Source organism: Culex quinquefasciatus, chromosome 3 (genome assembly GCF_015732765.1).
Source record: "Culex quinquefasciatus strain JHB chromosome 3, VPISU_Cqui_1.0_pri_paternal, whole genome shotgun sequence".
NCBI classification, from domain to species: domain Eukaryota; kingdom Metazoa; phylum Arthropoda; class Insecta; order Diptera; family Culicidae; genus Culex; species Culex quinquefasciatus.
The window spans coordinates 1,001,348-1,015,105 of NC_051863.1; the positions used below are offsets into that span (position 1 = coordinate 1,001,348).

Below are 13,758 nucleotides of genomic sequence, written 5' to 3' on the forward strand. Positions count from 1 at the left end.
CGGTCCACGATTCACAAGTCAACCTATGTGGAATCGGAAAGGGCATAAAATTTCCGATCTTTTGATACCCATACATCTAGGTTTTCTTTAAAACCTACGTTTTTAAATACCTGGGCAAAAAGTAAGTTTGATCCCCGAGAACAAAAATTACGAAATTCCATACATTTTTGGCAGGTTGCTCAAACGAAACCGTAACAACGTTTTTGCTTAGGTATTTAAAAACGTGGGTTTTATAGAAAACCTGGATGTATGGGTATCAAAAGATCGGAAATTTTATGCCCTTTCTGATGCCACATAGGTTGACTTGTGAATTGTGGACCGGTTCAGATGCCGGCGGATTTTCCGACGACGTAATTCCGGGTTGGTACGAAATTCCAACGAAAAATCTATTCTATCGATACAAATACCCCCAAAACGGTGTTATACCCACTCCAAAATGTTTATTTAGCAATTCTATGGTAATATATTGACACTTATTTGAATTAAAAGTTTGCAAAATTATGTTTAGATAAGTTTTATATAGAATTTCCAGAGTTATATAAACTTTTATACTAAGTAGTTATTAAACTTTATATTCAATCCAAATTATTTTTTTAATCAGTCAAGGATGCCTATTTGAAGTTGGGAGACTGGATTTATGGTGATTTGTCAACAAATAACATTATTTATGTAAATTTTTCGAAAGGTGTACAAACTTTTTTTGCACCTTTTTTATTTTCGTAATAGTATTTGTTATATAACTTTTTATAGAAATCATCTTTTCATGAGCTTTTTGTAGCAAAATGTTTGGCATGAGTTTCTGAATAAAACTTAGTACTAGGTTCCTGTCAAACTTCAAATTTTTTACATGTTTCATCACAAAATGTGCATAGTGCCCAAGGGGTGTAAATACTTTTTTTACATACTGTATTTGACCCATTTTCGGTAAGGAGTACGAAAAGCATCCACCACACAGGTGGATTAAATTAGTTTTGTTTTAATTTATGGAAAAAATAAAACATTATTTCATCTTTTCTCGATGATCCCAAATTAAATAGAATCGCATCAATTGAATATGAGATAGGTTGACACTTAAACGATGCGCTGTAAATGATCCATTTCCGCGTCCTACTTATCGGTCAATAGAACAAAATTCAACGTGCTCTAACGCAAATGGGAGTAAGAACGATGTAAAATTCATTGCACGAAGTTGAAATAAATTTGCATTCCGCTTTCGTCGACCTCGTCACCGTCGTCGTCACCAAATTCCAGTTTTTCCATGTTCTCGATATTTTTTGTTGCTCCACAGAACGCAATATGTTCGTCAACTAGCGCACGTCGGCCGTAAAATCAGCGAATTTGGATTTTTTTTTCTTCAGAAGACCAGCTGCGTTTAGTTCAGATCAATGCACCGAACATCAACCAACGAAAAAACAGACGCAGCGAGCTCGATGACGAGCTCTACGACGACGAAACAATAATGCGACATATGGCGCTTTATGTTGGTTATGACCTTTCTCCCTGCCCCCGACCACTTTTGGGGACATTCCGTTCCGATCGGACCGTTTTTTGTCGGTTGTTATGGTTGTGTTTATAACAACGCAGTGTGTACCCCTTTGCAGTTTGGCCTCAGTCGCAAGTTAATTCTTCTAGATATGGTAAAATTTTTCGATTGTCCTTTTTGGGGTTACAGGAATTAGTGTCCCATACTATGTAATACATAGACGAGTGCATAATTGGTTATTGTTATGTAAAGCTAGTCCCAGTTTAGCCCCTTCCACCACCCCCGCAGCTAACTGAAGAAAGGAATACAATAAGATGGTATGGTTTTTTGCCTTGTTTTGCTGGATATTGATTCGTGTCCTGTTTGTCTGGACGATTCGAACCCACCGGTTGTCCCGCCGTCGCATTTCTTGGTCGTCCTGGCCCTTTAGGCACATTCGATATTTGAAATTAGAAACCAAGTGGCTTCAACTTCATTATTATTTCTTCTTTTGCCTCGGTATAATTGTTTGCCCAGAGTCCCAAAAAGAAAATGTCCAAAAAGGAGCGGGCTCGCCTGGAGGCCGAACAGGCCGAACACCAACGGATGGAGCAGGAGCGCGAGAAACTTCGCCGGATCGAGGAGGAAAAGATGAGAAAAGTTCGCGAAAAGGAGGAAGCTGAGCGGAAGCAGGTCATGGAGATTGTAGCGAACAAAATGCGCAAAGTCCAGTTCGTGGATAGTTACAAGTATTTCGCCCTAATTAAGGAGGAGGTGAAACATCTACATGCCCAGCAGAAGAAGGATCGGGAAGTACGTGAGGGTTTGATTAGATTGTGGTGCGTTCTCCTGTGCACGGAAAGGCGGTTCATCGATTATAGTATTTTAGTATTTGAGTATTTTAGTATTGTAGTATTTTAGTATTTTAGTATTTTAGTATTTTAGTATTTTAGTATTTTAGTATTTTAGTATTTTAGTATTTTACATAGTTTTTAAGATTTTTAGCATTTTTTTGTGTATCTCACGTAATAAATCTACTTTCCGTGCATGGTTAATCCTAGAATCTAAATTAGGTTGGTGTATTTAATTTATTATCCACTTATCGGGAAATGAAGGCTAGTCATAGTCTTATCGCGAGGATAGAATGGGGTATTAATCAACGGACTACTTCACAGTGGGAGCAGTACATGCGGTGCAACGGTCTACCAAATGCATTTGACCCAGCGGATTTAAGGAAATATCTGCACATATGGTGCGAAGGGATTAAACAGTGAGATCAACTTAAAACCTGTCCCCAAAGTTGATTCAACTAATTTTAAACCTTTACTCCAACAAGATACAACGAAAGTGAACAAAACTGGCTGTTGCTCGCCAACGAGCAGAGCATTCTCACCCAAGACGTTAACGTTAGCAACATTTCACGGGAGAGTTTAAAGCTGCAGCAGCCGGAAATCGGCACCGTGTATGCGGCCAAAACCAAGGAAGTGCTGGGGATCCTGGAGGAGATCGACGAGGCACTGCACTGTGACACCACCGTAACACAATCGATGATTGATGATTTGCACGAGGTATGGTGGGATGGTTTTCAAATACATTATGCATCGCCGCGGGTTCGTCAATTAGTCTGTAGTCAATAAATCATGAATATTTCGTCCATTTCCGGTGCTGCCGAGCGGCATATGGTTTGATAGTTTTGGTGCACTCCTGAATGAACAATTTTCAATTAGCAAACTCTGAGTGGGGTAATCAAGCGTTTATCATTCGTTTAGAATTACTTCCTTATGGGACCATCCATAAACCACGTCGGAGGGGGGTGAATTAGCGAATTATTTGTTGAAATTTTTTAATAATATTACTGCATTCATCGAAAAGTTTTGAAAAAAAAATTGAATTGACTTTTTGTTCCATGGGTTCATAGTTAAAAATGTTAAAATTCATAGCTGATCTTACCTTAAGCACCCTTCAGAATCTCACATGTTTTGGCGTTTCTTACAAGTGTCCTTACAAAGTATGTACAAAGTCCATGTATGCGACTGCTGGTGGGTTAACAAAAAAAAGTAAAAAGTGACAGTTCGTTACTGTTTAGTTTGACTTTGACCAACCAACGGGGTACAAACTAAAAGAGTGTCAAACGAAAATCCGGTGGGTTGAGTGTAGTTGTTTGCCTATTAAATAGCAAAAAACATTTTTTTTTCAATATTTCTTCACCGCCATATTGGCCGCCATCATGGATGTAAAAGTTCTAAATCACTTTAGCGTAGTTAAGGGGTCATCATCAAGCTCAACAGTCAAAAATAAGACAGTGAAACTGACTGATATAATCTGTTTGTGCTACGAGAAGTAATTCATTTAGCTGAAAACCATATGACACAACAAACCCACAAAAAATATATTTAAAAACATAATGTGTCAATCACACTCTCTCAAACTGCTTACAGAGGCAAGTTTCAAATAAATTTTATGATTTTGGAGTTTAGATTCATTTCACTCGCTGTCTTTGATGATAATGAATATTGATGATTTTTTTTTCAAGTTCCAATTTTCAATCCATGTAGGCGTGTATGGGGGTAAAAATATGGCGCTGGTAAAAAATGGAAATCTATTTAAATTTGTCAATTTGGTAGAACAAAATGCCGTTTTCCGTGATTTTTAATCTAAAATCAAAATTTTATTAAAATTTTAGATTAATCCGTACAATTTATTACAAAACAGATTACCCTAGAAATTTAAGTATGCGTTTATAGAAACTATGATTTATTTTGAAAAAACTTCCTTCTTATTTTAAAACTGTCCTTTTTCCTAAAAATTTCTGCATTTTTTTTAGAGCCTAAATGTACTGGGTTATTCTCTTCAGTACTCGAAAACCCGAGTAAAGTTGTCTAGTAGAAGAAAGCAATCCTGATTTAAACACTCAAAAATAATCAAAATTTGTTCAAATGAATTTACGATTGCTCGTAAAGGGTAGAAGTAAAACTCTTATTTTTATGCACACATTTTTTGTAATCCAAAAATATTGTTTTAAGTGAAGAACTGGCCCATCTGGCTTTATTTTGCAGAGATTAAAAATTATGTTTAACATTTTTCTATGATTTTTTTTTTTGTGTTTTTAGTCAAATCTGACATTGACGTCGTCGTGCTATCTTGTCGCACCCGCCATTTCGACGTTCCGAGAAAAACGCATTTTAATGTTTGACCTTGAATAAACAAAAACGAAAGCACGCAATGTAAACAATAACAAACATTATGTGCATTGTTCCATAGTTTGGTTGAAGTTGGTTGCTCGAGGAGTCCCAAGTTATAATTACAAATGTTTACGGTAGTATAACTTGTACGTGCGTCAAACGCGTTCTGACCTGAAATCCCTTTGGCCAGTTGTCGCACTTACATCAATTTTCAGGGAGTGATAAGATAGCACGACAAGATTGAAACTACTTTCATATGTAAAGTGATAAAAATGCACGGAGTTTTTTAGGATTTCGTTGAATATCTCAGGATTGTAATCGAGTTTTGGGGATCTGTGAAGGTCAAAAGGTGAGGCATTGTGAGCTGCACAAAATAGCGTTCTTAACTCAATTTGGCCCAAAATGCGCGTACGACAAGTTAGCACGACCAAATTTCTAACTTATCAAGCGTTCGAACTACACAATTTGTTAAAATCATTGGAAAGTTTTTTTCGAGTCTGGCCGTCGCAAATATTATTCAAAGTTTATATATTAAGGTCAGGGTCGAGGGACATTAACTACAAAAAATATTTGCAACGGCCTAAATTAAATGCATTAAAAATGAACTTACTAAGCATTTAAGTGAAGAATGGTTCTATAAAGACCATTTTCAATTACAATATCTATTCAACGTCGCCCATTCACAGTGAATCCATCGCCAATAAAGCAAGTGAAACAAACCAGAGGATCGCAATAAAACCTCAAATAAACCATTGCCCTTTCCATCATCATCAAAACCCGAAGAAATTTATCTAGCGAGAATATGACCGACGGATAATCAAATTGATTGCTTCATTCCGACAGCTGAAAACCGAATTCCGGCGAGTGCTGGCGGATTACATCGACGAGTTTGCCTACAAAATCTTGAGCAACATCAACCGGGACATGACGCTGACCGGACTGCTGGAGGTGACGCACAAGTTCGCGTCGGATGTGTTCAAAACGCAACTGTTTGGCCTGCGAGATATGCCCACACCACAGCTGTATGTTTCGACGAGTTTGCAACTATAGGAAATATTTATATATGGGTTTTTTAATGTTTTCGTTCAGAAATCCCAAGGAAAAGGCCAAAGAGGACAGCAAGCACACTGATATTGATTTTCCGGTGCTAGGATTTCATCTGGTGCTGCCGGCTGCCGTTAAGTGCCACCATTCGGCCATACGAGGTTTATGGCTGAATTATGACCATTTCAGTGACTATTGCCCCAGTTACGACATGCCCTATAGGCTGGATAATCGCGCTGGTAAATTAAAATTTCTTCCTCGTTTTTTATTGCGATCTCGTATCTTGTATCTTGTATCTTTGTTTGTGTCCTTTCTCGGCGTTCGGTGCGTTATCAATTGGGACAGATCTGCGAATCATAAGCCGAATTGAGTGGAAAAAGCGGAAGGAAATCTTGAAAGCTGTTTACGAGGAACCACGGGAAAAGAGGCCGGACGACTCGGAGGAGGACGAGCGGTCCCCGAATGACATCGACGTGGACAAAATCTACACGGAACACGCGGACGAGCTGATGAAGAAGGAGCGCGCCAAAAAGGGGACCAAGGCGCTCGGTCTGCTGGAGCACGACGTAAACATGCGAAGCCATCGCATAATCGCCGGTGTTTATTGCATCGATTATCTGGCCCAGCCCGGCCAGGAGGTTAAGATAGCGAAGAAATCGTTGCTGAGGACCGGTAAGTGGCGAACAGGTGGCGATGCCGTTCATCTCTTGCCCCACGAGGGGTACTAATTGAGCCGTTTCATTTTACATCTTTATCTGATTTCACCTTTTAAAATAATATCCAACAGTTCCCCAACCCGGCAAGTTAACAAGAAAGAAGTTCTACCAGCCGTACAAGCCCCCACCCACGCCTCAGCCAGGAGTGCGTCGACTACCGGAAGAAATTGAAGCCGAAATCAAACAAATGGAGGAAAACCTGGACAAACTAGCCCTGATCACTCTCCAACTCCCGGAATCAGTGTTCTGGTTCGAGCCACCAATCGTCTGTCGGTGGGAACTCAAGGAGGAAACCCTCGAATCCGACCCGGGATTCGCGAAATATCTGGAAAAGCACCGTCTTCAAGTCCAAACCGCCAGAGAGCGCCGCACAAAGTCCCTACGCGATCGCAAAACCAAATTCATCGAAGACTTCAACATTCTGGACATTCCGTCCCACGTGCACCTCAGCTCGATTGTCGACGACTTCGTCGTCCCGAAACTCCCCGAAAGCTACACCGTAAAAATCATCCCCCAAGACGATAAAAAGAAAAAGACCCACCTTCAACGGGCACCCAGCGGTGGCAAAAAATCCCGCGAAAAAAAGCGAAAAGTTTCCAAAGTGCCCTCGAGTGCCGCGCTGACCAACATCATCTACGAAACGCGTATCCCGGCGTATCTCTTCCCGCCCGGATGTGGCAGCAAAATCCTCAAAATCTGGAACCGCCGAAACAAGCTGAGCTATCCCGCCCTGCCGGAGGAGAGTGACGATCAGGGCGATTACGACGACTCGGACAACGACAACGGAGCGGGAACCAGCACGAAAACGAAGAAGAAGCAGTACCTCTTCTCGGCCTTTCTCAAGGATCTGGACGAGCTGATCGAGGTAAAGACGCCAAAGTTTGAGTGTAAAATGGAGGAAATAGTGGCGACGGTGAGCAAGGCGGACCAGGGCCGCCAGACGGTGCAGATTGTGAAGACGGACGAGCGAACGCGGGATCGGGACCGCAAAAAGGTGCAGAAGAGCAAGTTCGATTCGGACGATGAGGAGGTCGATTATGGGGATATTCTTGAGGTAGGTTGTAGGAAAAAGTCGTTACACGTAATTTATTCTCAAACATTGTAAGCATGTTTTTAAATTCGTTATGATCACTCCACGAAAACCTAATTTAAATTCTGGTTGACCCACTCATGGCCATTTCATTCTTATTTTTTCGTCTTCAAGAGGTTATTTCGAGTATTTCGAGGACATCAAATGCCAACTTTTCAGAAATTTCCAGAATGGGCAAAAAATCTTTGACCGAGTTATGATTTTTTGAATCAATACAGATTTTTTCAAAAAATCGAAATATTGGTCGCACAAATTTTTCAACTTCATTTTTCGATGCAAAATCGAATTTGCAATCAAGAAGTGCTTTAGTGAATTTTTGATAAAGTGCGCCGTTTTCAAGTTATAACCATTTTTAGGTAACTTTTTTGAAAATAGTCGCAGTTTTTCATTTTTTAAAATTAGTGCCCATGTTTGCCCACCTTTGAAAAAAATATTTTTGAAAAGCTGAGAAAATTCTCTATATTTTGCTTTATTGAATTTTGTTGATACGACCCATAGTTTCTGAGATATTGCCAAGCAAAGGTTAAAAAACAGGAAAATTGATGTTTTCTAAGTCTCACCCAAACAACCCACCATTTTCTAATGTAGATATCTCAGCAACTAATGGTCCGATTTACAATGTCAAAACATAAAACATTCGTGAAATTTTCCGATCTTTTCAAAAAAAATATTTTCAAAAAATTTAAATCAAGAATAACATTTCAAATGGGCGTAATATTGAATGTTTGGCCCATTTGAAATGTTAGTCTTGATTTAAATTTTTTGAAAATATTTTTTTCGAAAAGATCGGAAATTTCACGAATGTTTCATGTTTTGACATTGTAAATCGGACCATTAGTTGCTGAGATATCGACATTAGAAAATGGTGGGTTGTTTGGGTGAGACTTAGAAACATCAATTTTCCTGTTTTTTAACCTTTGCATGGCAATATCTCAGCAACTATGGGTCGTATCAACAAAATTCAATAAAGCAAAATATAGAGAATTTTCTCAGCTTTTCAAAAATATTTTTTTCAAAGGTGGGCAAACATGGGCACTAATTTTAAAAAATGAAAAACTGCGACTATTTTCAAAAAAGTTACCTAAAAATGGTTATAACTTGAAAACGGCGCACTTTATCAAAAATTCACTAAAGCACTTTTTGATTGCAAATTCTATTTTACATCGAAAAATGAAGTTGAAAAATTTTTGCGACCAATATTTCGATTTTTTGAAAAAATCTGTATTGATTCAAAAAATCATAACTCGGTCAAAGATTTTTTGCCCATTCTGGAAATTTCTGAAAAGTTGGCATTTGATGTCCTCTAAAACATATCAAAAAATAAAAAAAATTAAAAATAGTGTTTTTTGCAAATCAAGTTTTAGTAACAAAAAGTTAAATAAAAAATCACCATCACAATCACCAAAGTCCGTTATTTGTTTTTTGTTACATGTTTTATGAGACAAAAATCCGCCAAAATGTTGACGCAATGCTTGGATTATATGAAAACAAGTGTGTTTTTTAAGAAAAAAAAATAAATATTACCTAAAAAAAATTTAAACTTGACAAACAGGAAAAATGATCTTTTCAAATCCTCACCCAAACTACCCCCCAATTTCTAATCCCAGCAATGAATGGTTCAATTTTCAATATTAAAAAATGAAAGAATTGTGATTTTTTTTTTATATTTTCCAAACAAATATTTTAAAAATTTTAAATTTTCTTGTGAAGTTATTGCGGAAACATGAGGGAAGCGAATCTAATCTTTCATGTATATGCAATGTTGAATCAGCCATCAAAATATAATTGATGCCTCAAAATTTCACTCTCATTAATAACTTTTTTTCCGAAAAATGCCAAGAACTAAAATCATTCGTTAATGTGTAACAAACTTCCTGTTTGTAACCAAACAGGTCGGCAACTACGTGATGGTTGACCGCGAAAAGGAGTACGTCGGAAAGTGGAGCACCCGGGACATCCACGACGTGAAATTCAACGAGGACAAGCTGACCATCCAGTTCCGGATCGGCCGACTGGGTGCGATCGGATTTGCCGCCAACCGATACAGCAATTTGCCATATCAGTCGTGGGAAATGAAGCCTGACATCAAGAAGTAGGATTGGATTTGCCTCTAAAATGGTTTCGTTGTTCAGAGTGGATGTTGGTTGTGGTATGTTGTTTCATTACAGCCCGGGATGCATCACATTCTCGCTCACGGCGGCCGTCATCAGCACGGAGATCACCATCTCGGAGGCCGGATTCCGGGTCAACTCGCTGCAGGGTGGTCCCACCCAGGCCATGCAGGAGATAATTGGCCAGGTCCTGCCGCTGCGGAAGATGATAAAAACGCTGCGCCAGGCGGCGGTCGATTTGTTTCCCGAGGACGACGCCTTCAACTATTCGGAAGGGTCGTGCGAGAAAAACTGGATCATGGAGTCGCATCTTTACGACTGCATGGGACTGCTCGCTGTGACGCACAACTTTTCCTGGTCCAGGTGGAATCTGCTGTCGGGCTGCCGGATGTGTGTGCTGTTGATGCGTGAAATTGTTGAACATCGACGGCTGCCAACCCACTCCACCCTGCTCGTGACACCGTTGAAAGCGTGAGTGTTATTCTGCTTGTTTATTTATTTTTTCTAGCATATTTTAAATCATTTGCGATGGGGGGATTTTTTTTGTGTTCACAGCACAATCAACCGTAAAACTTTCCAGGAACGAATTGAACAAATCATCAGACTTGTTTGGAATTTCATTGACGTCGAAATTCGATCCACGATTGCGAAGTTCCCAGAAGAAAGCCACCCTCTGTCGAGGTGTATATTTTTACGATTTCCATGAAAAACCGCTTAACCATTGAAGTCTGGGAGGAGAGGTGTGGTGTAGAAACCAAGTTAAAAATTGTTGCTTTTATTTACAATTTTTGTTTCATTAAAACTCCCACATTCTGGCAGATTCGACTCTTTTTGATTCAATTTAAATAAAACGTTCGAAGCATCACGTAAGTGTTGAAATTGCTGTGCAAGCGCAATTATTGATTCCGGATAAAGTGCTGGTGGGCATTAAAAAAGGGCTTACCAAAGATTAACGTAATGACCGGTGACAAAAGCAGATACGTAATGACTTTCCTATATTTATCTTTCAACAATTACAGCGTAATTGTGGATTCAGTGGAGGTTTCACCCGTCTTCAACACTGGCCCGATCGAAGGAATGGGGGTAAATGCTGCATGACTCCAACGAGTACGTTTTCGAAAGGACATGTGTGAGAGAAGAGAATAAAATTGAGTTGCTACACGTCCTTTTGAAAGCGCACTCGAGAGTTCTCCGTCGAAGCGAAATGCCCTGAACGCATACCAACTAACCAATGGTCCCCCCTTTTTCCCCATTTTCCTCCCACCCCTACACTCCACAGCATTACGCCGATCTTTACCATCTGGGCCGAGAGCACTCGCAGCCGTCGTCCAAGGTGAAGCAGGAAAACATGAGCCCCATCCTAAGGGATAACGCCGTGCAGCTGTTAAAGTTGGTTCGCCCTTTAAGCTTCGCCTAAAAATTGTAGCACGAGTACGTGAGAATTACAATAATTGATACGCATAGTCGCCGTGAAGATGAGCCGTAATAAATCCGCCTTCAACGATAACACACTGTCCCGCGTTCATGTTTTGGAATTTGGCGGGAAGAGGCAACAAATCTGAGCTATATTAATTATTGAAAACTCGTCCGTTTTGGGCTCGTAAAAGTGCTCAAACCTTCGGCGCCTTTATGTTTGCTTGGAAAAGATTTTCACAGCTAGAGCATAGAGAAAGAACCATTTGTAGCTTCTGTGAGCGGTTAGAAAGAGCACAATGAACTCTGGGTTGTCAGGCGGTCATAATCGAAAAACTGATCAAATCTAAATATTTTTCAGAGCCTCAAGACTGCATTATTAACTCGTTTTTTTTTTTTGAATTACTATACATTTTAAGAAAGGTAATTAGGCAAACATTGTAAACAAGCTTCAAATAAAAATAATTCGTAGCTAAATTTGTTATTATATCCGAAATTTGAAAAAAAAAATACAATGAAAAGAAAATGGATCATCCCTCAAAAATGCTCTGTATTTAGTTAAATTTTACGAATTTTTGCACCAAAATGAATCAGCGTATGCCGGTTGTACCCTTCTTGAAGGCACTGAAGGAATTTTTGATCTAAATGAAATGTGTCCCAAAAATTATATAATTTTGTGATAATGAAATCGTTACCAAAAAGTATCAACACGTGCAGTGTACTATTCTAAACATCTTGTAGAAGTAATTTCGTGAAAATATTGTAAACGAAGCCAAATTTATATCGTCTACACATAATCATGGCAATGATGGTAGTCGTCACATATATTATTTTTAAATATCAATATTTGAAAATATGAATTGCGATTCCAATTTTATGAAATCAATTGAAACCACCGAAAAAAAATCTATAGGATTTTTTTACATTAGCTAAAAATGCAATGTATTTTTTATTTATTATACTGCAATTAAGATTTAAGGAAACTCAGTTGCCCAAACAAAAATGCTATGAAAATTTTACATAATGTGTATCTAAAAAAGGGTTTTAAAATATTATGAACATTTCATTGCCAATATGCAGCATTTGTGATATCTACTCATTCAGGATCTACTATAACATCCTTCAAGAATGAACCATTCCGCCTCATAAGCGGTAGACCAGTTCAATCCCCAGCTTGGATCAACAAAGCTGGCGATCGTTTCCCTTCTTGATTCAATTCGCTTAGTACAGTCCAAACTCGTTTATCCGAAGGCCTCGGAAATATTACACTTCGGATAATTGAAACTTTGGATAATCGAATCACGAAAAAAAACCCTTTTTCGTTGTCTTATTTTTTATGGTTGAGCTAAAATGATGATAAATCCAAGACGGCGGCCAAAATGGTGGTGATAAAATATTGAAAAATTGCTTTTTTAATTTAAAAGGCAATCAACATTAGAGTGTAACAAAAATGACTTTTTGGCGGGCATTCAAGGGTTTGTTCCGGTGGGCATACTAAGCCCAAATCCAAAATATGAGCTTGATTGGACGTAACAGGAGCTGGCGCTCTGCCCTTCAATTTTAAATGGGATTTAACCCGTAAAATTTTTTTTTTCAAAAATGTCACTTTTTGAGGCATTTTGGCCACTAATGCGTTTACGCAAAACATCACTGGCGTGTAGGCCAGATCCTTGCGCATCTTTTGGTATATATAACATTGACATTTGGAGCACCCTGGAGCTCGGTACAGGCCTTCAAAGTTTGGCATTTTTTCGAAAAATCGGCCCCGGCAAAATCAAATGGCGCCTAGGGCGTCGCGAGGCGCGACGCATATCTTTTTTGCCGGGACCGATTTTTCGAAAAAATGCCAAACTTTGAAGGCCTGTACCGAGCTCCAGGGTGCTCCAAATGTCAATGTTATATATACCAAAAGATGCGAAAGGATCTGGCCCACACGCCAGTGATGTTTTTGGTAAACGCATTGGTGGCCGAAATGCCTCAAAAAGTGACATTTTTGAAAAAATCTTTTTTACGGGTTAAATCCCATTTAAAATTGAAGGGCGGAGCGCCAGCTCCTGTTACGTCCAATCAAGCTCATATTTTGGATTTGGGCTTAGTATGCCCACCGGAACAAACCCTTGAATGCCCGCCAAAAAGTCATTTTTGTTACATCCTAATCAACATACAAATCTAACTAAAATGGGGAACTCGAATAAGATGTTAAAAGTAAGAAAATAAAAAAAATACTTAAAAATACGAACTTCGTATAATAGAAAATTTGGGATATTCAAGGCTTCGTAATCCGAAAAAAATGATAAAGATTGACTTTTTACATGCTTCAATATCAAAATGATTTAAAAAATCTATCTATTTTGCTGTTCGATCTGCTAAATTTGTTCAAGCGAGTCAATTTCTTAAAGGTTAGTCATCAACTGATACCTCTGATGGGAAATCAATTCTCTTTGCCAAATGTGCCTTCCATCTTTAACACGTGAATAATTGAATAAGAAAAGTTAAACTCAAATAAGCAAACAATACTTGAGTTTCTGCTCAGCCTCCTGCTACCACTGTGCAGCATCACCTATATGTATTATGGTAAGAGTCCTCTCAGCATGTGCCGCGAGAGCCACCCACCGCAACAAGAGCAGGCTATGAAAACAGAGAGTGAGAGAGCATCCCGCCTCCCTCGGATGCTTTCGCGCGCGCTCGTTCTAGTACTGCAGCGCTCTCCCAGCTTCGGCGTGGAAAGCGCTTTTCTTGT

At 39.1% G+C, this 13,758-nt stretch overlaps 1 protein-coding gene across 1 annotated transcript; it reads left to right on the forward strand.

Moving 5' to 3' along the window:
- The first annotated feature begins 1,615 nt into the window (after nt 1–1,615).
- On the forward strand, nt 1,616–11,459 carry LOC6042664 (axonemal 84 kDa protein). The gene is made up of 12 exons (XM_038266350.1): nt 1,616–1,800; nt 2,000–2,275; nt 2,638–2,732; nt 2,799–3,030; nt 5,488–5,666; nt 5,734–5,927; nt 6,034–6,360; nt 6,476–7,458; nt 9,387–9,586; nt 9,663–10,076; nt 10,625–10,688; nt 10,885–11,459. Exons 1-12 carry the CDS (start codon nt 1,798–1,800, stop codon nt 11,020–11,022), a joined length of 3,105 nt encoding a protein of 1,034 aa, XP_038122278.1. The 5' UTR covers nt 1,616–1,797; the 3' UTR covers nt 11,023–11,459.
- Nucleotides 11,460–13,758: the final 2,299 nt, after the last annotated feature.

Bases quoted from the DNA above. Each gene is read 5' to 3' on its own strand.
- LOC6042664 (XM_038266350.1), top strand. The intron at 9,587-9,662 runs GTAGGATTGGAT...GTTTCATTACAG, and splicing joins ATGAAGCCTGACATCAAGAA to CCCGGGATGCATCACATTCT. The intron at 10,689-10,884 runs GTAAATGCTGCA...TACACTCCACAG, and splicing joins GCCCGATCGAAGGAATGGGG to CATTACGCCGATCTTTACCA.